This window comes from Nyctereutes procyonoides, unplaced genomic scaffold, assembly GCF_905146905.1.
Source record: "Nyctereutes procyonoides isolate TBG_1078 unplaced genomic scaffold, NYPRO_anot_genome, whole genome shotgun sequence".
NCBI classification, from domain to species: Eukaryota; Metazoa; Chordata; class Mammalia; order Carnivora; family Canidae; genus Nyctereutes; species Nyctereutes procyonoides.
This window is the reverse complement of record NW_026575042.1, coordinates 44,356,000-44,377,028: the sequence shown is the minus strand read 5'-3', so window position 1 is coordinate 44,377,028 and position 21,029 is coordinate 44,356,000. Positions and strand designations below refer to the sequence as shown.

The window sequence follows — 21,029 nt, the reverse complement described above, 5'->3', positions numbered from 1 at the left end:
AATTTAAATAAAATATATTTTAAAAAACAAATTAAAAAAATTTTCTTTTAAGTAAATAATTTTAAACAAGGTTTTAGTGATTTATCTCTTACCAAAAGTATCTTGAAAAAGCATACCTTAGAACACCAGGCTAGCTTTGTTTCTCTTCCTTTTAAAAATTCTATATTCATGTTATGGGTTAAAATGTGTGTATTGTCCTTTTAATTATCTTTTTCAAAAATTTATAATGTAGACAACTATTGATGCTTATTGATAAGTTCAATTTTCTGAATATTAACTGCTATCCGTGTTGACTTCAGTGTGCTAACCTAGGTCATCAATGCTTTAATGTTCACCTGGGGGTACATCAGACTTTATTCTTTTTTGACCCCAACACGTTATCTAAAAGTATTTGAGAAATGGAAATTTTATTTATAAATACTACAAAATTAGCAATTCAAACAGGATGTTAATATATTCTGACCCTAAAATTTCATCTGTTTATGAACTTGAGTCTCCTGAATTTCTAATTCTATTAGGTCAGGAGATTAAATTCCTCTAAAATACTATTCAAATACTCTTTTTTTCTTTAAATTTGAGAAATGTGTTTGACATTTTGCAGGTTTTTTTTTTTTTAAACTTTCTAAAGGACTTAATTCTTAAATCCATAATTCTTAAATCGTAATTCTTGGTTAGCAAAGCATAATCCCATAGGCCGTAAGATGCAATGGTTGGGCTGTAAGATGCAATGGTTTGGTGAATTATGATGATGACTGATGATATGAACTGATTTGCTAATGCAATATAGTTTCCCACATTAAAGAAATGTTTTCGATAATGTCTAAAGTGTATTTAGAGTTGAGGTTTTAGTTTTCTTCTTTAGCCATAAAGGAGACAGAAAAACACTCATCAATCCTTGCAGTATTCATTAAATTAAGAGCTTTCACCACGGCCATAACAAGAAACTTAAATAATTCCATGGCTCATAGCTGTGCTTTCCTGAAGTTAGGAAAAGGATCCTGTGCAGGACACAAAGGAAGGGACAGATCCCAGGCAGGCCTGATTCTTCAGCAATTCTGGTCTTCTGCCAAGTAAGAGAACTTAATGAGTCAAGGCCTGAAGGAGGAGGAAACTACTATCTCCTGGGAAAGGCCTCTTTAATCTGGAACACCACAGATTTCTCCGAATGGGAGTTTGGATCAGAGTGTCTCCTGATTCTTGATGGAAACAATTCAGTGTGATCAAGGCCACACACCTGGTAAAATGACTGGCTTCTGGAAACAGTGTTATTCTGGTATTTAGGAATAACCCAGATGCTGAGCACCAGAAAATAAGCTTTAATCAACTATATTTCTTGTTAAGCGCTAGAGGACTCATTAGATAATAATTCTGTTAAAATAATAGTAATGGCAATAAGCATTTATTGTTTACTTCAAGGCAGGCACTTGATATTCATTATATTTTTAAGGCTTGGCATTCTTTTTATATTACTTCCTTTGCCCTACCAGCTGTTATACCCAGAAATCTACCCCAGAAACTGATGGGGTCCTGATTAAGTCTGAGAAAATTTTGTTGTAAATAAGTCACAAAAGATTTTATCTTTTCTCATCTCCTGTCTTCTCTATTAAAAAAGGAGTTCAGAAATAGTTTTGTATCATTGTTAATTTCTTGACTTAGATAATTGTACTATGATTATGTATGTTAAAATAAATGGGGTAAGAGATATGAGGGAACTTTTTGTGGTAATTTTGCAACTTTTCTATAAATCTAACATAAATTAAAAGCGAAGTTGAAAAACATAATTTCTTTACTACAATTTAGTTTATATTTTTTATTATTTTTCTTGTGGCAGAACAGCAATACATATTCAATACAGGGAACACTTTACCTGCTTGTAAGAAAAAAGGTGAAAATGAAAATCCCCTAATTCAACCAGTTAGGATCTGCCATAAATACCAGTTGTAAATTCACTGAGAGGTCTGTGTATATGGATGTATAGTATGAATGTGTTAATTTTGCAATGACTGACTCCATTTGCAAAGGTAAAACTTTGAATTTTTTTTTTAATTGAACTTAATTTATCTTATACCTTCAGTTTGCCTAATGGGAGGTAACTTCCTTTAGTCACTTCCAGATAGTTCAGGCATTTTAAGATTTAAAGTCAACTAAATCTAGGTTTCATCAGATTCAGTCTCCTTTCTCTTACCCTGTAGGCTGTTTGGGCTCCATTCACCTCCAGCAGGCACCAACTACTGAGCCTTCACAGCGTTGGAGGCTCACTGGGGACTATGATTAAGATTTTGAAAGGCTGCCCTTGAGCTCCTTAACAGAACCACCTTATTAGCTTTTACTCCTTTATTGCCCTGGCACATTTCTGATCTCTTAAGATCTGCAGAACCTTGAGGCTACACTCTGGAAAATGAAGCATAGCTTCCTTTTTTAATGGGATCTCCAGAAATTATTGGGCTATTATCCCTCCCTTTGTGGTGCTTGGCCTAGGGTGATGGCATTCGGGCCCTTTCCCTGAGATCTACTTAAGAGATTTACTCTGCGAACTCTCATATGTAATTCCTGAAAATTCTCTTTCATTGAACTTTGTCTCTATTCCCTTATGGGTGAATAAAGCAAGCAAACCAAACATCATACATTCTTTCAGAGCCTATTTGTTATGACATAAACTTGAAAGTTTTTCCAGATTTTTGGGAATTCAGATTCTTAAAGTTATTTTCTTTGCCAAGGGCTTCAAAATTCTATTTTGTTGACCAACTTTAAAAGACCAGGGTTTTTTTTTTTTTTTTTTTTGAGACAATAGTGAAAATATGATTATGTTTTTACAAGTTATTAGAAGACACCAACAATTGATTTATTATTAATTTTGCTGGGCGTTGAGAATGGCCTTGTGGTTCTGTATGAAAATATTCATGATTTTTAGAGTAGTTAGTGAAAGCCATTATAGGCAGACTGGGTTGGGAAGTGATAGGAGTTGGAGGCACAGAACAGATTATAAAGAGCCATACCTGCTATTCTTTGGTTTTGTGCTCACAGCATCAAACGGGAGAGGGAGAGTGATATGATTAATTTGCATAAAGGAGGATGAGAAAGTGTGTTTGTGACTGGGAGGTAAGTAGCTGGAAGAAATTTTATTCCTTTTCCTTGCTCAGCATCCATACCCAAATCCATCAGCACACCCTGTTCGTTCTCGCAGCTTCAGCATCTCTTAGCTGGACACAATTGTTTCCTAGTTATCAACTAAACAGTCTACTTCTGTTCTTTTCCCCTACAATCTCCACAGAGTTGACAGAATGAATTTTTTAAAGCCTAACTCACATTGTTATTTTCTTGCTTAAACAATTAGGACTCTACTGCATTTAAAATAAAATACAAACTCTGCCATAGACTATAGATTTCTATCTGGTTCTCATCTTCCTCACCATCCTCTGTGTCATGACTAAGTGAAAGAGTATTCAAGTTCAACTGCTAGATCTGAGATGTTAAATAGTGACAAAATGGGCAAAAATGTTGACTTCAGCCAATTTTTTTTTTTTTTACCTTAATCTGCCTTCTTTAACAATGGGGCAGTCATTACCCGCGGATCTTACGGAGTTAGGTTTACCTGTATATTCATATTTGCAATTTTATCTTTCAGTCTAATGAGCACGCACCAGCCTTAAGAAGCCGGTGGTGGCTTTGAACCTCACTTAGGGCCCCGTGTGACTGTGTGAAAGATCAAAGAGTAGATGTACTTGTGAAGAGGTCAGTATTGACCCTTGCCCTTGGTAGAGTGGTCCAGTTTACACTTCCTTCGGCAGAGTATGAAGAGTAGTCAGTTAAGACAGCTTTTCAAGAGGCATTTGTTCATTGCCTTAAGCTATCCTCTGTGAGCATGAACCAGTAATGGAAAGAGAGATCGAATTTGCAGGGATTTATTTCATTTCAGTAAACAGAAGGAAGATGATGAGGAAGACGAAAATGGTAGCATTTTTTCTCTTTCTTTCTTTTTTTTTTTTTTTTTAATTTTTATTTATTTATGATAGTCACAGAGAGATATATAGAGAGAGGCAGAGACATAGGCAGAGGGAGAAGCAGGCTCCATGCACCGGGAGCCTGATGTGGGATTCGATCCCGGGTCTCCAGGATCGCGCCCTGGGCCAAAGACAAGCGCCAAACCGCTGCGCCACCCAGGGATCCCTCTTTCTTTCTTTCTTTCTTTCTTTCTTTCTTTCTTTCTTTCTTTCTTTCTTTCTTTCTTTCTTTTTCTTTCTTTCTTTCTTTCTTTCTTTCTCTTTCCTTTCTTTCCTTTCTTTCCTTTCTTTTCTTTCTTTTCTTTCTTTTCTTTCTTCTTCTTTTTAAGGTTTTATGTATTTATTCATGAGAGACACAGAGAAAGAGAGAAGCAGAGACACAGGCAGGAGGAGAAGCAGGCCCCATGCAGGGAGCCTGACGTAGGACTCGATCCTAGGTCTCTAGGTCACACCCTGGGCCAAAGGCAGGCGCCAAACAGCTGAGCCACCCGGGGACCCCCAACAGTGGCGTTTCTTTTTCTTTTTTTTAATTTATTTACGATAGTCACACACACACACACACACACACACACAGAGAGAGAGAGAGAGAGAGAGAGAGAGAGAGAGAGAGAGAGAGAGGCAGAGACACAGGCAGAGGGAGAAGCAGGCTCCATGCACCGGGAGCCCGACGTGGGATTCGATCCCGGGTCTCCAGGATCGCGCCCTGGGCTAAAGGCAGGCGCCAAACCGCTGCGCCACCCAGGGATCCAACAGTGGCGTTTCTAATGAATTTATTTGCACCCAAAGTCCGGTTCTCCTGGGACTCTCCTTAGGCTCCCGAGCCATGGGTGGAGCTCAGGGCCCCCCACGGTTCCCGGAGGAGGACGAACTTCCTCTCACCTGCCCACCTGGGCCGCCCGGTGCTGCCGGCGAAGCTGGTTCTGCCCACCACGCCCGGCGGTCAGCGGTCGCCGCCAGCCAGTTCCCCCAGGCACCCATTTTAGGCCTGTCCTCTAACTCAGGAAGTGAACATATTTCCCTTAGAAGAAGACGGGGATGAAGAGGCAACTCCGGGGTGGGGGGAGGGGGTGGGGTGGGGGGAGGGTGTCAAAATTCATTTTGAAACAACGTATTTTTACTTGACCCAAGTAAAGGGGCCAACATTCCAGACTCGGCTCACAGATGGCGAGTTCTCACAATTCGCTGCCGCGTCCCCTCAGATTTCGCTACCGACGCTTAAAACGAGTCGCTCGAGGGCAAGCGCCCCAGGTTCACGGCGGGAAACCGAGGGAAGTAACTCGGGAGCTCCCGGCTCGGGAAACCGGCTCGGGAAACCGGGCGGCACGGGCCGCGTCAGATGAGAAAGTCAGAGGTCGGCCGAGGTGACGCCTCAAGCCCGGGGCCGAGGCTTGGGCCCGGGGCCAAGCGCGGGCAGCGGAGCCGCCTCCCAGGGCTCGAGGCTGGGTACCAGGCGGGAGGCGCGGGCGCCGCGGGCACGCCTCTCCGGCTCCCGGGGCCGCGTGGCTTTCCCGCGCGCCCGCCTCGGGGGCGGGGAAGAACCCGGATGGAACCGCCCCTGCGGCCGGGACCCCCTACTGCCTTCGAATCCCTGCGTGGGGCGGAGTTGCCCTCCCTCCCGCGCTCTGATTGGTTCGTCTCCTTAGGCCCCCTCCTCGCGATTGGGCGATCCCAGCGTCAGTCAGCGGGCGTCGCTGGTCTCTCAGATTGTTGCTAGAAGGCGACGGCGTCGACGTCTGACTAGACTCGGCGGCGTCTCGCTCCCTCCGGAGCGCTTCTCCTCCGGCGCTCGGAATCCGCCCGGTGCTCCTCGGCGGTGGGGCCTGCAGGGAGGCGTACTGAGGCGGCTCGAGGGCTCGCTGGGGCGCCCAAGCCTTCCGTCCGTTAGCGGCTCAGCGCCATGTCCTGGATGTTCAAGAGGTGAAGGGGGCGGGGGCGGGGCGCAGGGGGTAACGGCCTGTCGGCGTCCCCAGATGAACCTGACCTTCCCCGCGCTCCCGCCGCAGCTCGTGGGCGTCCTGCCGGCGGCTCCCCTCGCCGCGGGAGCAGTGAATGCCCAGTGCTGGCTGGCGAGGGGGGCTCCCCGGGCGAGCCGCAAGCCAGGGCCTGGGGGGGGGGGTCTCCCGCCCGTGGGCCGTGGAGGGGGCGGGGCGGGGTTCGGGGCGCCGCGCCTCGGCCGAGATGCTGGCCTGAGCTTCATTCAGGAAACACCCGTTAGGTGCTCCCGGTGCGCTCTCGGCGGCTGCTCGGAATAAAGGGCCGATCCCGCCCGGCCGCGTCCCCCGGCGGCTCCCAGGCCCGGTGCCTGCGCGGACGTGGAGACGGCGTGTGTGCGGCGCGGCGCGGCGCGGCCGGAGCGGGGTGCGCGGCGCCACGGGAAAAACGCGGGGAAATAGCTCCCCGGCGACCTCGGGAGCCCGGAAACTTGGAGGAAGCCCCTCGGCGGACTTCCCCTTATTTTTCATTCTCCACACCGGTTTTCGGGCCTGTTGCAGAAAGTTACCCGTGAGGGGAGGGGAGGGGAGGGAGGGTACCCTTGAGGCAAAGGGGAGCGAGCGACAGGCCCGAGGGAGGGTCACTCCCCCCCCCACCCCCCACGACCTGCCTGAAAGCACGGGTTCTGTTTGGAGAGAATTATTATTATTATTATTATTATTTTATTATTATTATTTTTGTTTGGAGAGAATTAAAATAGCGGATGCTGGATGCAGTCTCTGTCACCGTGTAAATGGCGTCACATGTAATAACAGTCCCACATTTGCAAGTTGTTTCTGGTTCGTTGTTGGTTTTTTTTTTTTTTTTTTTTTTTAAACCGGCGTTTGGTGTGTGGTTAAGAGTCAGAGACCTCGTATACATTTCGGTTTCAATAGATGATCATCACGAGGAAATAGATCTGTGAACCCTTGTTGGGAGTTTTCGTTTTTGAAATACTGGGTGGGTAGAAGAGGCATCGCTGAGCAGGTAGGGTTCCTGGCGGCCTTCCCTGCTCGCTCCAGTCCCTGCTTTACGCATAGTAACGCGCTCAATCTTTTTTTTTTTTTTCTTTTTAGGATTTTATTTATTCATAAGAGAGAGGGAGAGGGGCAGAGATACAGGCAGAGGGAGAAGCAGGCTCCACGCAGAGAGCCCGATGTGGGACTCGATCCCGGGATCCCGGGGTCACGCCCTGGGTGGAAGGCTGACGCTCCACCGCTGAGCCACCCCGGCGTCCCACACACTCTTTATACAGCAGTTACAACCAAAAATTTAACATGAGATAAAATGAGAAAAACAAGCGGCCTATGACTATAATATGATCTTTGGTTAAATATTGTATCATTTTTTTGTGCTTTCTCTCTCTCTCTTTTTTTTTTTTTTTTTTTTTTTTAATAGAGATCCTGTTTGGAAGTACTTGCAGACTGTCCAATATGGAGCCCATGGAAATTTTCCACGCCTCTCATATCCAACTTTCTTTCCCCGTTTTGAGTTCCAAGATATTATACCTCCAGACGATTTCCTAACAAGTGATGAAGAGCTAGATTCAATTTTATTTGGAACTTTGAGAGGCCATGTAGTTGGACTACGCTATTACACAGGAGTAGTGAGTATGACTTAGATAATCAATTGAAATATATTTATAGTATTAACCCAGAAGATAAGAGTGAGAAAGTGATATGTACAATTAATACTTATTTTAAGGAATTAGAATGTATCTGGGTGGGAGGTAAATATTTATTGACTAGTGGGTTTGTGTGTGTGTGTGTGTGTGTGTGTGTGTTTGTGTATCCTGCTTGTAATGTAAAAAGCAATTTTTCCTGTATGGTTTCATTTGATAGCTATAATGACTCTAAAGTAGACAGGACATCTATTATCCCTTTTCTTTTTCTTTTTTTTTTTTTTTTAATTGTCTTGGATTTTTTTTTTTTTTGTTTAATTTATGATAGTCACACAGAGAGAGAGACAGAGAGGCAGAGACATAGGCAGAGGGAGAAGCAGGCTCCATGCACCGGGAGCCCGACGTGGGATTTGATCCCGGGTCTCCAGGATCACTCCCTGTGCCAAAGGCAGGCGCCAAACCACTGCGCCACCCAGGGATCCCTATTATCCCTTTTCTATAACTGAAGAATTGAAGCTTGATAAGGTTAGATGATTGGCTCAAAAAGCAGATACTAGGGTTACATTTGTAGAATGTTCTTTGCTTTTTCCTCTTCTGTCCCATAGCACATTTCTGTGTTTTAATATTTTTAATTGAGGAGGATTGATTCCTACCAGATAAGGGAATTGTCTATTTTTTAGTCTTTTTCCCCCTTTCTTTTTTTTTTTTTAATTTTATTTATTTATTTATTTATTTATTTATTTATTTATTTATTTATTTATTTATTTATTTATTTATGATAGTCACAGAGAGAGAGAGAGAGAGAGAGAGAGAGGCAGAGACATAGGCAGAGGGAGAAGCAGGCTCCATGCACTGGGAGCCCGACGTGGGATTCGATCCCGGGTCTCCAGGATCACGCCCTGGGCCAAAGGCAGGCGCCAAACCACTGCGCCACCCAGGGATCCCTTTTTCCCCCTTTCTGTAGGAAGACTGTCTCCCAGTTTTTCTCCCTGTCTTTCTGTATCTTTATTTGCATTGTGTGTATGTGTGAGAGACGGAGACAGTATATGACTTTATATCTGATGAGAAGTTGTCTTTGTTACGGTTATGTAGTATGTTTCTATGTTATTTGGATCACATATCACTAGTTTTATTCTTTAACTTATTATGAAATATTTTATTTTTTTAAGATTTTATTTTTCTATTAATGAGAGACAGAGAGAGAGAGGCTGAGACATAGGCAGAAGGAGAAGCAGGCTCCATGCAGGGAGCTTGATGCAGGACTCGATCCCGGGTCTCCAGGATCAGGCCCTGGGCGGAAGGCAGTGCTAAACCGCTGAGCCACCCGGGCTGCCCTATTAGGAAATATTTTAATACTGGGTGTTATTCTGTATGTTGGCAAATTGAACACCAATAAAAAATAAATTTATTATTAAAAAAGGAAATATTTTAAGCATGCAAAAAAGTAGAATAATATAATAGACTCCCATATACCTATGATTCAGCATTTAAGAAATTTTTCATACATTTGTCCTTTAGTACAAAAGAATCTCTACCATATCAGTTTACATCCATATAATTCAGTATGTATCTCTAAAATAATTCAGACTTTGTCATACTCATCAAAATTAGTAATTCCTTATTATACCCAATAACTATCCATAATCATTTTTCTTGATTGTTTAAAAATGTGTTTTTATGGGATCCCTGGGTGGCTCAGTGGTTTAGCACCTGCCTTCTGCCCAGGGCATGATCCTGGAGTCCCAGGATCGAGTCCCACATTAGGCTCCCTGCATGGAGCCTGCTTCTCACTCTGCCTGTGTCTCTGCCTCTCTCTTCTCAGTGTCTTTCATGAATAAATAAATAAATAAAATCTTAAAAAAAAGTCACCTTAAAAAAAAGTGTTTTTATCTTTTTTTTTTTTGAGAGCAAGCCAGAGCATGAGGGGGGAGGGGCAGAAGGAGAGGAAGAGAGAATCTTAAGAAGGCTCTACTGTGGAGCCTAAACAAGGGTCTGGATCTCAGGACCCTGAGATCATGACCTGAGCCTATATCAAGAGTTGGACACTTAACTGACTGAGCCACCCCACCCAGGCACCCCTCCTATATTTTCTTAATATTATTTTGTATTTGTCTAGGAGATTTCTTAGGAAAGAACAAGATTTCCTGAGTTTCTTCATGCTTCTTTTTTTTTTTTCCTTCATGCTTCTAATTGTGATATTTATATTAAAGGACAGTTTACCTGAATATAAAGTCCTTGACCCATATTTTCTCTTCATGATATTTAGATGTTGCATAAAATATTGGTGAAAATTCTGATGACAATATGATTTTCCTCCCGTATAAGTGAATTGGGAATTTTTGCCAACTAAATTTTTGCTAACTAAAGGGTAGTTTTTCTTATCTTGAAAGTCTAGTAGTTTATTAGTGTATGTCTTATGATTGCCCTGTAACTTCGTTTTCATCTATAGCATAAAATTTTTTTGTTAACGGTTTTGAATGCTTTGTTTTGTTTTTCAGGGACTTCATTCTACCATCAATGGTATTAGATCTCCTCTGCATAAATATATGCCTGTGTATATGCCTATTATTTTGTCTAAAATCCTTTTTATCATATTTTTTCACTTTTAATTTTTCATCATTTATTTCCTTTACCGTGTTTTCCACAAGGCCTGTGCACTCTTGTGTTCTTTCTACTTTAGTTTTTAATTCTGAAATAGTTTCTCATTTCTAATTTTTTCCTAAATCTGTCAGTTCTTATCTCACATCCATTTCTTCTTTAGTTCTCTATCTCTGAGCTTTCCTATTTCTGATTTGTGCTATTTCTTCAAAACTTAGATTGTTTTATAAATTATTTTACACCAGTGTGAAATACTAAATCATGGTGTCTGATCTTAGAACATTACTATTTGTTGAGCTTAGAATAATTTCTGTGACACTGGTAAGCTAATAATAAAAATATAGTGAACTGGTTAAAAGTAATCACCACTAAACTTTCTTATATTTCAAAATATGTGTTATTTATTTTATAAGTAATACGTATTCATTATTTTTAAATGGCTAAAAGAAAAAACATTAAATTTCCCTGTAGTTTACCACCTTTCACCCATAGTCATTTTATTTTTTCACACTTTACGCTATGAACGTATGCATGTAAATTGAAGTCATATTATGTATTAGAAAAATGAGATCATGGGGGATCCCTGGGTGGCGCAGCAGTTTGGCGCCTGCCTTTGGCCCAGGGCGCGATCCTGGAGACCCGGGATCGAATCCCACATCGGGCTTCCTGTGCATGGAGCCTGCTTCTCCCTCTGCCTGTGTCTCTGCCTCTCTCTCTCTCTGTGACTATCATAAGTAAATATAAAAAAAAAAATGAGATCATGTTATGTCTGTTAATAGTGACCACCCTTTCTTTCTCCTAGTAAATTATTAGGAATATTTTTTCATGTCTGTACAAATCTATATTGTACTTTTAGTTCCCATACTGATGAACATTTTGGGTTTGATCACTATTATGAAGGTATAAGAAAAATTGAAGTATTTATCTTTGCACACTTTTTTTTTGTTTGACCGAGAAAGAAAGCACAGGCAGGGGGAGGGGTAGGGAGAGGGAGAAGCAGACTCCCCATGGTGCAGGGAGCCCCATATGGGGCTTGCTCCCAGGACCCTGGGATCATGACTCAAGCTGACTGAGCCATCCAGGTGCCCCAGGCATTGATAATTTTTAAGTTTTTTTTTTTTTTTAAATTCATGAGAGACACACAGAGAGAGGCAGAGACACAGGCAGAGGGAGAAGCAGGCTCCATGCAGAGAGCCCGATGTGGGACTTGATCCCAGATCCTGGGATCATGCCCTGAGCCAAAGGCAGACGCTCAACCGCTGAGCCACCCAGGCGTTCCTAATTTTTAAGTTTTTAATGTGTTTTTGATAAGCTTATGGTTAAATTTTTTATTTATTGACACAGTATTTTATAATAAAGTAGATTATTTCTTTCCTTTTCTAACAATACAGTTATAATTAATTGTAATTCTCTTTTCTTTGTTTTAATTTTTTTAAAAATCTGTCCTTTTTTGTCTTGATGCTTGGACCTTGTTTTCTTTGTTTTTTATGGTCTCCAGCATTTTCGCCTATATTCTATTTTAAATTCCACTATCATTAATTACTTTCTACTCTACTATTTATAGTAATTAGTTATTAGTAGTGACAGTTATCTAATTTTAATAAGTGATAATTTATTACAGTAAAGGAAAATTATCTAATTTTCTTGTTTAAGATGAAATGTTCAACAAATACCAGGGTTTTTTTTTGCCTTTTGAGGGGTTGTGTGTTTCCTGGGATTTGCATAATCTGGTTTAAAAAAAGATCGTACTTATAGGCATTGGTAGAGAGATTTGGGCTGGGAGAGAACAGAGGGCTAGAGAGGAATATCTGTCTGAATTTCTAATTGTTCAGACTATTGTCTCTTGAGAATCAGTAGATGGATGCTGGTAGTGGTTTGAAGCAGCATTCCTTTGTCGTTTTCAGGCAATTAAAGTGATCATTCACTGCCGTAAAATTCACCATTTTAAAAGTGAGTGGTTTTTATTCACAAGGTTGTACAACCATCCACACTGTCTAGTTCTGGAAAGAACCCTGTATGCATTAGAAATCACTCCCCATTCCACTCTCTCCTCAGTCCCTGCTATCTACTCATTTATTTGCTGTTGCTGTAGATCATGCTTACTCTACACATTGCATATGAATGGATCTATGCAATACATGGCCCTTGGGTCTAGCCTTCATTATTGCCATCTTTTATGTTAATATATTGTAGTGCACCATTTTAATTTCCTCCTTTCTTATTCTATATACTTTGAGTTGCTCTGGGGAATTACAATTAATATCTTTTTTTTTTTTTACAATTAATATCTTAATTCATAAGAATCTAGTTTGGATTCATGCCAATTTAATTTCAATAGTATACAAAAATTTTGCTTGTAGATCCATTTCCCTCTTCCATTCCTTTGTTGTTAACATACAAATTAGATTTTTATGTATAATTTATGCTCATCAACACAGATATATAACTTTCATGCACTTTAAAATCAGGTAGGAGAAAAAAGTTAAACAACCAAAAAAATTGTATTTACCTAATTACCTTTACCTGTAGTCTTTATTTCTTTGTGTAGATTCAAATTATTGTCTAGTACTCTGATTTCAGCCTGTAGGTCTTTCTTTAATATTTCTAGTAGGACAGGTCTATTGGTGGTGATTTCTCAGTTTTTGTTTAACTAGAATGTCTTAATTTCTCCTATACTTTTGAAGAATAGTTTTATCAGATACAGAATTCTTGGCTTTAGTTTTTTTGAAGCACTTTGAAAAGTTATTCCACTATCTTCTGGCCTCTGCTTTCTAATGAGAAATCAGATGTTAATCTTCTTGAGGATCTTCCAATAAATAATGAATTGCTCCTCTTGCTGGTTTCAAGATTTTTTTCTACAGCTCGATTATAATGTGTCTGGGTTTAGGTATCTTTTAAGTTTAGTTTATTTAGAGTTTGTTGAGTTTCTAAGATAGGCAGATTAATGTTTTTCATCAAATTTGGGGAGTTTTCAGCTATTGAGACTGATGTATATGTTAGATACGGCTGCTGTTGTTCCATAGGCCTGTTCATGTTTCTTTATTTTTTTTCTTTCTATTCCTCAGACTCTAAAATTGTTCTCAGACTCATTTTCAACTTCATTGATTGTTCTACCTCTACATATCTGCTCTTGAGCCTCTCTAGTGATTTTTTTTTTTTTTTTACTTTATTGTACTTCTTGACAGCAGACTTTGTGGTAAGACGTAATTTTTGTGCTTTCCTTTAGTTTTTTTAGATGTGGTTTGCTTTAGGTTTTTGAACATACTTAAAATTTAATTTTTTTTCCTAGTAGGTTAAGCATCTGGGGACAGTTGATAGCTTTCCTGAGAGTGAACCATATCATACCTTCTCATTTCTTCACGTGTCTCTTTTTTGTTGTTGAAAAGTAGACTTTTTAAATAATGTGACAACTGTAAAAATTAGAGTCTTCTCTCTCTCCAGGGTTGGTTGTTGTTGCTGATTTTGGTATTTGTTGCTTATTTAGTGAGTTTTCTGAATTAACCCTATAAAATCTACTGATGTCTTAGACTTGATTAGCTTCATGGTCAGCCTCTGGTATACCAGAACCGAAAATCTATCGGTCTTTACTGAGGGGATCTGTATGCCCAAATGGGGCACTTCTTCAGTTGACAACTCTTCCTTAACCTTCATGTCCTGCTTATTCAGAGCCCTCAAGTTTAGCCAGAGGTGAGCGCTTAGAGTCTTCTTAGGTCTTTTCCTGATTGTATGCACATCCCAGGCATACGTACAGCCATCTGCTTGCATATGGCCTTCTGCATCCCCAGAAATACATTGGAGCTTTTCAAAGTTCAGATGGACATTCTTAGTAGTCCCCAGCCTTTCTTTTAATCCTTCCGGTTATTGTATTGTTTGTTCTAGCTATTACCCGCTCCCTATAAAATTGTTTCTGACAAACACCCAAGGGAGAATGTTTTTTATGAGCTCAGAGATCAAATAGAAATCCTTTTGCAAGTGGGAATCTTCTGGAGAACCATCATACAGGTCAAATAATGACAATTCTTTGTAGTACCTACCAATAGAGTTGTGAATCTTTGAAAGATTATTATTATTCCATTCTCTTCCCTCTGGTGACTACTAGACTGCACCACGAATTTTAACAGGTTACTTTTAAAGGCTATCACGCAGTTTGGGAGCTGGAGATGGCACTAGGGTACTACTTTGAGCTGTTTTTCTTGAATTAACACCTTCCAGGTTTCTGCAGTCCTTTGGTTAGTTTCCAGATGTCTGGAAAGGTTGATTCTGACAATTTCTGCCATTTTTTTCATTGCCATTATGGAAGATGGAATTTTCAGAAGTCCTTTTCTATTTTCAGTGATGTTGCCCAAAGGCAAATTTTAATCAGAATCAAAATGGCATGAGTGGAAGGCTGGATATATTTTCTCATCCAGTCCATTCTAACTTACATCTTTTTCTTCTTTTAGAGTCTGGAGAAATCAGACTTAGGAAACCAGACTGCCTAGATTTAAATTCTAGCTCTGCTACTTACTAGCTTTATGACCTTGGGCAAGTTCCTTAACTTTTCTGTGGTCTAGTGTCTTCATCAGTAAAATGGGGGTAATGATAGTACCTACGAATAGAGTTGTGTGGATTTAAAAAGTCAAATCTATGTAATGTAGTTAGAACAATAGCATATAATAAGCACTCAATAAAGATTACCTGTTTTCTGAAATCATGATACTGAAAATTTTAGTGTGAATCTTTTATTTAGTTTTGATTGTATCTTTCAGATACCAAGGGTTTGTTAACTTCTCAGTGATTGTAAGTTAAAAACATTGTGAGAAATCATGATAAAATATATTTATTATATCACTAAGCAAATATAAGTCTAAGAAAATATACATTTCCTGTATGGTGTTACTAAGTAAGCATTAAAAAATTAATGGAAAGCCCAGATAGAGTTTAATGAAGAAAGCTATTATTGTATGTTTATTACTTATATTATCTGTTTATTATTTTATTAGGTTAATAATAATGAAATGGTTGCATTACAACGAGAGCCTAATAACCCCTATGATAAGAATGCAATTAAAGTAAACAATGTGAATGGAAATCAGGTTGGCCATTTAAAGAAAGACCTTGCAGCTGCTTTGGCCTATATCATGGACAACAAATTGGCACAGATTGAAGGGTAATGTACTTTCACAGTTTAGTTTTAATAATTATAAGTTGTGATCTTTGAATTTGTTAAGAGGCTATATAGTTGCCCTGACAACTTTTATCACTATGTCTTTAGTATGTGGTCAGTAAATGTGTTAATTCTTTTCCCATCTGCCTGTACTGCCGCAGCCATGAAACAACTATTCTCTCACTTTCCTATTAAATTATTACCACGGAGAAAAAAGAGGCTTTTGTTCAAATATTAGGAAGTCCCCACCATCTGCCCAAGCCTTTTAGTGCATAGATTTGGGAGTTTGGACATGTTTATTTAAATCAGAGGTTGTATACTAGCAGCCTGTGATCATATGTAGGTGAGTTTCAATTTACCTATACAGTTTTTTATAATTTCTCGTTTATTTCCAATATTGAATTATGTGGATATTCTGCATTTTATACAGGTTAATTTTTTCCCTAATGTAAAACTTATTTATGAAGATTTCTCTTGACGAATAGAAGATCTGACCTTCATGTTCACAGAACATCAGTTGATTGGAGCAGAATAGCAGCTGCTGTTTTAGGCAGATTATACACTCTCCCAGTTGTACCACCCCTTCCTTCTTTAAAACTCCCAGCCCTCCTTGGTTACCTTTTCTTGGTAACCTTTTAGGCATTTAGTCTGTGATCTCAATTTAGGTATGGAATGTTTGGGATATGAAAAGGTAAGTTAGATGATAAATGCTCGGTAATGTTTTCTCACTTGTTTTCTCCATTCATTAAATTCATTAAATTTTTTGAATATTTTGAATATTGAGAAATTTTCAGTGAATCCTGGATCAAAAATACAATTAACCCTTGAACAACAGGGGTTTGACCTGCACAGGATCACTTAAATGCAAATTTTTAAAATAAATGTAGTACAGTACTGTGAATGTATTGTGTTCTTTATGATTTTGTTAATGTTTTCTTTAGCTTACTTTAAGAACACAGTCTTATCATGCATAGAACCTACAAAATATGTTAATTGACTATGTTAATGGTAAGGCTTCTGGTTAACAATAGTCTATTAGTAGTTAACTTTTTAGGGTGTCAAGAGTTACATGTGGATTTTTGATAGCACAGGAGGTCAGTGTCCCTAAACCCCATGTTCAAGGGTCAGATGTAGTTCTTGCAAGTCATTTCCTATTCTCCCAGAATAGGTTGCTACCCTCAGTCGTTCTGTCCGTGAAAGCTTTACCCTTTCAGTTAAACTTACTATAGTACCTATCTTATAATCTCAGTTATAAGCTATCCTGCTTTATTTCATTTTTTCAGTTTCTTCTGGCTTTCTATTTCAGAAACAGAGGAACAGAAACTTGGTAATCCTATTTCTTAAACTTTTTCTGTCTTTATAGTTTGCCCAAATATTCCTTTTTATTTCACTTCCTTGCAAAATTTGAGTGAGATGCTTAAAATATTTAAGTCACATTCTTTTTTTTTTTTAATTTTTTATTTTTTTATTTATGATAGGCACACAGAGAGAGAGAGAGAGAGAGGCAGAGACATAGGCAGAGGGAGAAGCAGGCTCCATGCACCGGGAGCCCAATGTGGGATTCGATCCCGGGTCTCCAGGATCATGCCCTGGGCCAAAGGCAGGCGCCAAACCGCTGCGCCACCAGGGGTCCCCAGTAGTCACATTCTTAATGGAAGTAAAAAATAAGTTCTAATTTTGTCTGTCTTTTCTTTTTTTCTCTTCTTAAATATAATAGAGTTGTTCCTTTTGGTGCAAACAATGCTTTTACCATGCCCCTCCATATGACTTTTTGGGGAAAAGAAGAAAATAGAAAAGCGGTTTTAGATCAGTTGAAGAAACATGGATTTAAATTGGGTCCTACACCAAAAAGTAAGTTTAGGGTTTAAGCTCCTATTATTTTCATACTGTAAAACATTCCTTCTCTTGAGAAATAATTAGAGTTTGTTTGGCTAAACTAATTTGTGTTGAAGGCTCTGAGTTGTGACTTTTCTTAGGAATCTTTTTAAGGAGATCCCTGAATTTTTTTTCTCTATTTTGAAGTAATTATGGATTCATAGGAGGGAGGGGGTGTATGTGAGAGCATGCACATGCCCACATATATACTAAGAGGTCCTATATTTTCCCCAATGATAATATCTGGAAATCCCATATTTTATTTTATTTATTTTATTTTTTTTTTTTTTGGAAATCCCATATTTTAAACATCATCTTTGATAGATCATAGACAAAAAGAAACTCCCAATAGGAAATGAAGTATTTATTTGGCAATAGTTTGTTCAAATAATGTGGAATTATTTTAATGATTTTTAGTTTTTAAAAAAAATCTTTTAAATATACTTAGAACACAAGTTTTAAAAGTTACTTACTAAAAGATAATTCACTTGGTGATTTTATTCTTTTCATTTTGTAAATTACAGCTTTAGGATTCAGTTTAGAAAGTAGTTGGGGCTCTGGAAGAGCTGGACCAAGCTATAGTATGCCAGTTCATGCTGCAGTACAGATGACAACTGAACAGGTTGCTTCTTTTTTACTTTGTAATTTAAAAGTGAATTTTAAATGTTGAAGGTTGATGTTTAAAAAGAATACAATAAATATGTATGTGCTAGCATTTGTGATCTTTAGATGTATTAAGTTATAAAACATGATATTGAATAAATAGAATATATATTAAAAACTTTTTTTTTTGACATTTTATTTGAAAGAGAGCAAGCGAGAAGAGCACGAGCAGGGAGCCAGGTCAGAGGGAGAAAGAGAAGCAGACTTTTCACTGAGCAGGAAACCTGACATAGGGCTCAATCCCAAAACCCTTGAGATCACGACCTGAGCGGAAGGCAGATGCTTAACTGACTGAGGCACCCAGGTGCCCTTATATTAAAAACTTTTATGTGATACGGAATACGTACACATTCATACATATATTAAAACACTTGCATTGTTGTATATGCATGGGAAGTTTTAGTATGTTATTGTATTATTTAAATTTTTTTAATGTCCAAATATTCTTAAAAAATTGAAACTTGAAACTTACTCTTTGTTTCAGTAAAGTTGCAACTGGAATGCAAAAAAAAAATTCCAAATTGTAGGTATTAGTGTAATTCTTACTTTGTCTTATTTATAATCTAAGATACTGTTAGGCTGAGTTAATTTGGGAAAAAAAAGGATATAAAATAAATTAATGGAGATCAGTATATAAATGACATCAAAATTTTTTTTGTCTTTACCCATCTGTTAGCTTTTTTGTCTTCTAATTGTAGTTAACCATATTTTACCTGCTTATTAGTACGGCTTGGGCCTAGTCTGGTGGGTAAACCCCAGGTTACCTCTATAACTTTTGATTTGGTCTGATTTCTTCTGGCTACTACTATGTATTTTTGTGCTGATTTATAAAAGTAATCATAACGCATAATACGTATTGTTATAAAATCACACTAAATCAGGTTTAAAGAACCAACTAAATTAATGTAAGATTAAAAGCATTTCTTGATATTTTGTATCACGTAGCAGATTGCTTGCAGTAATAGAAGTGAAATGTCGTTGACATAATAAAAGTCCAGTGTACCTTGAAGGATCTGCCAGATTTTTTCTTTTTTAAAGATTTTATTTATTTGAGAAAGATTGAGCCAGAGAGAGAACACAAGCAGGGAGAACACAAGAGGGAGAGGGAGAGGCAGACTCCCTGCTGAAGAGGGAGCCCAACATGGGACTCAATCTGGGGACTCCAGGATCATGACCTGAGCCGAAGGCAGACACTTAAACAACTGAGACACCCAGGCACCCTGTGCAAAAATGTTTTGAATACAGCTAATAGAATCATAGAATTTCAATGGCAGAAGGAACCTTAGAGACACTCTAAATCTAAATAATTCCTTTTATTTTATAAAAATTAAGATATAGGTCTCTTGCCCAGTGTTCTATATAGGTTTATTTGTGACAGAGCTGTGACAAACCCCAGATTTATTTCTTCTGTATTCTTTTGATTGTAATACAGTTAGTTGCCTTTTAGAGCTAAAGCCCTTATTCATTCTGCCTTCAATGAGCAGTGTGGCAACTCTCAAAGAATATGTTATGTACCTTTTGGTATTCAAATCTTTTAATTAAATAATTTGAAAACTCTGAATTAAGTGAAACTATTTTAATTGGTTTGTTTCATGATGTTTCTTATTGCAATTTGTTGTAGCTTAAAACAGAATTTGACAAATTGTTTGAAGATTTAAAAGAAGATGATAAAACTCATGAAATGGAACCAGCCGAGGTACTGAGCCAATATTTTCTATTTATTTAACTTTCAAAAAAAGAGCATGCACATGTGCGAGTGGGGGGAAAGGACAGAGGGAGAGAGAGAATCTCAAGCAGACTGAGTGCTGAGCCTAATGCTGGGCTTGATCCCACAACTCTGAGATCATGACCTGAGCTGAAATCAAGAGTTAGACACTTAATTGGCTGAGCCAGCCAGGTGCCCCCAATATTTTCTATTTAAAACTATTTGGAATTTTAAAATATGCTGTTAATATGTATAGTTTTTAGCACAAGATCCAAGTGTTTTCCAGAATCTGCATGGAGAAAAAAGACTGGTTTTATTTAACTATTTAAGACATTTATTTTATTTTATAGGCTATTGAAACACCATTGCTTCCACATCAAAAACAAGCTCTAGCTTGGATGGTTTCACGGGAAAACAGTAAAGACCTTCCACCATTTTGGGAACAGCGAAATGATTTATACTATAACACGATAACAAATTTTTCTGAGAAGGACCGACCAGAAAATGTCCATGGAGGAATTTTAGCTGATGATATGGGTTTGGTAATTTTTTTTTTCTTGAGTTAATAAAATTTTATTTTGTAATTATGATTTTATAGAAAGTAATTTTGAAGTAGAGATAGAAATATATTGGTGCCAGTGTGAGACTAGATTTTACTTTAAGTATAGAACAGTTTTGTCTATGTCTTTCACTTAAAATGAGGCTTTGTTTTTTGTTCTGATTTGGTTAAGGTACCCTTAAATTAACTAGCAATAATGTATAAACAAGTGTTTCTCGATTTTCTTTTGAAATTCAAGGTGGTTTATCTTTCATGGATTTTATTTTAAAAAAGAGGAAGATAACAGTGTTACATGAAATTGTTTATGTTCTATCACGATATTGTGATATATAGTGTTAAATACGCATTTATGATTTTTACACCAGCAGTTTTTATTCTGTTTTTTCTCAGTAACCCTTATACTCTTAGAAATTTTTGATGATCCCAAAACATTTTTTGTTTGTGGGTTATATCAATATTTATGGTATTAGATGTTAAAAAATTTTAAGTCATTAATTTAAAAATAATAGTTAATAAACTCATTACTTGTTATACATGTTTTTAAATGAAAAGGGACTATTCAAAAAAGTAATTTTGATAAGAATGGCATTGTTTTACATTCTTGCAAATCTCTCTCTATTTTAAATATTTTATTTATTTATTCATGAGAGACAGAGAGAGAGAGGCAGAGACACAGGCAGAGGGAGAAGCAGGCTCCATGCAGCTAGCCCGATGCGGGACTTGATCCCGGGTCTCCAGGATCACGCCCTGGGCCGAAAGCAGGTGCTAAACTGCTGAGCCACCCAGGGATCTCCTGCAAATCTCTTTAATGTTTGGCCTCAGAGATGAATTCTGGGTTCTCATAACTGCTTTTTTTTGAGTCTTGTGATATATGTACATAAAGATTAGAC

The 21,029-nt window shown here is 38.5% G+C and overlaps 1 protein-coding gene across 8 annotated transcripts in view; it reads left to right on the top strand.

Moving 5' to 3' along the window:
* Positions 1–5,706: 5,706 nt before the first annotated feature.
* HLTF (helicase like transcription factor) overlaps positions 5,707–21,029 on the top strand; it is a 51,330-nt gene continuing 36,007 nt past the window's right edge. For all 8 annotated transcript variants that reach the window (XM_055321174.1, XM_055321172.1, XM_055321173.1 and 5 more), the window contains exons 1-7: positions 5,707–5,918; positions 7,371–7,578; positions 15,174–15,340; positions 17,055–17,188; positions 17,737–17,834; positions 19,497–19,571; positions 19,931–20,122. In XM_055321174.1, coding sequence (XP_055177149.1) covers positions 5,899–5,918; positions 7,371–7,578; positions 15,174–15,340; positions 17,055–17,188; positions 17,737–17,834; positions 19,497–19,571; positions 19,931–20,122 — 894 coding nt within the window. In that variant the 5' untranslated portion in view covers positions 5,707–5,898. The remainder of the gene's footprint in view (positions 5,919–7,370; positions 7,579–15,173; positions 15,341–17,054; positions 17,189–17,736; positions 17,835–19,496; positions 19,572–19,930; positions 20,123–21,029) is intronic.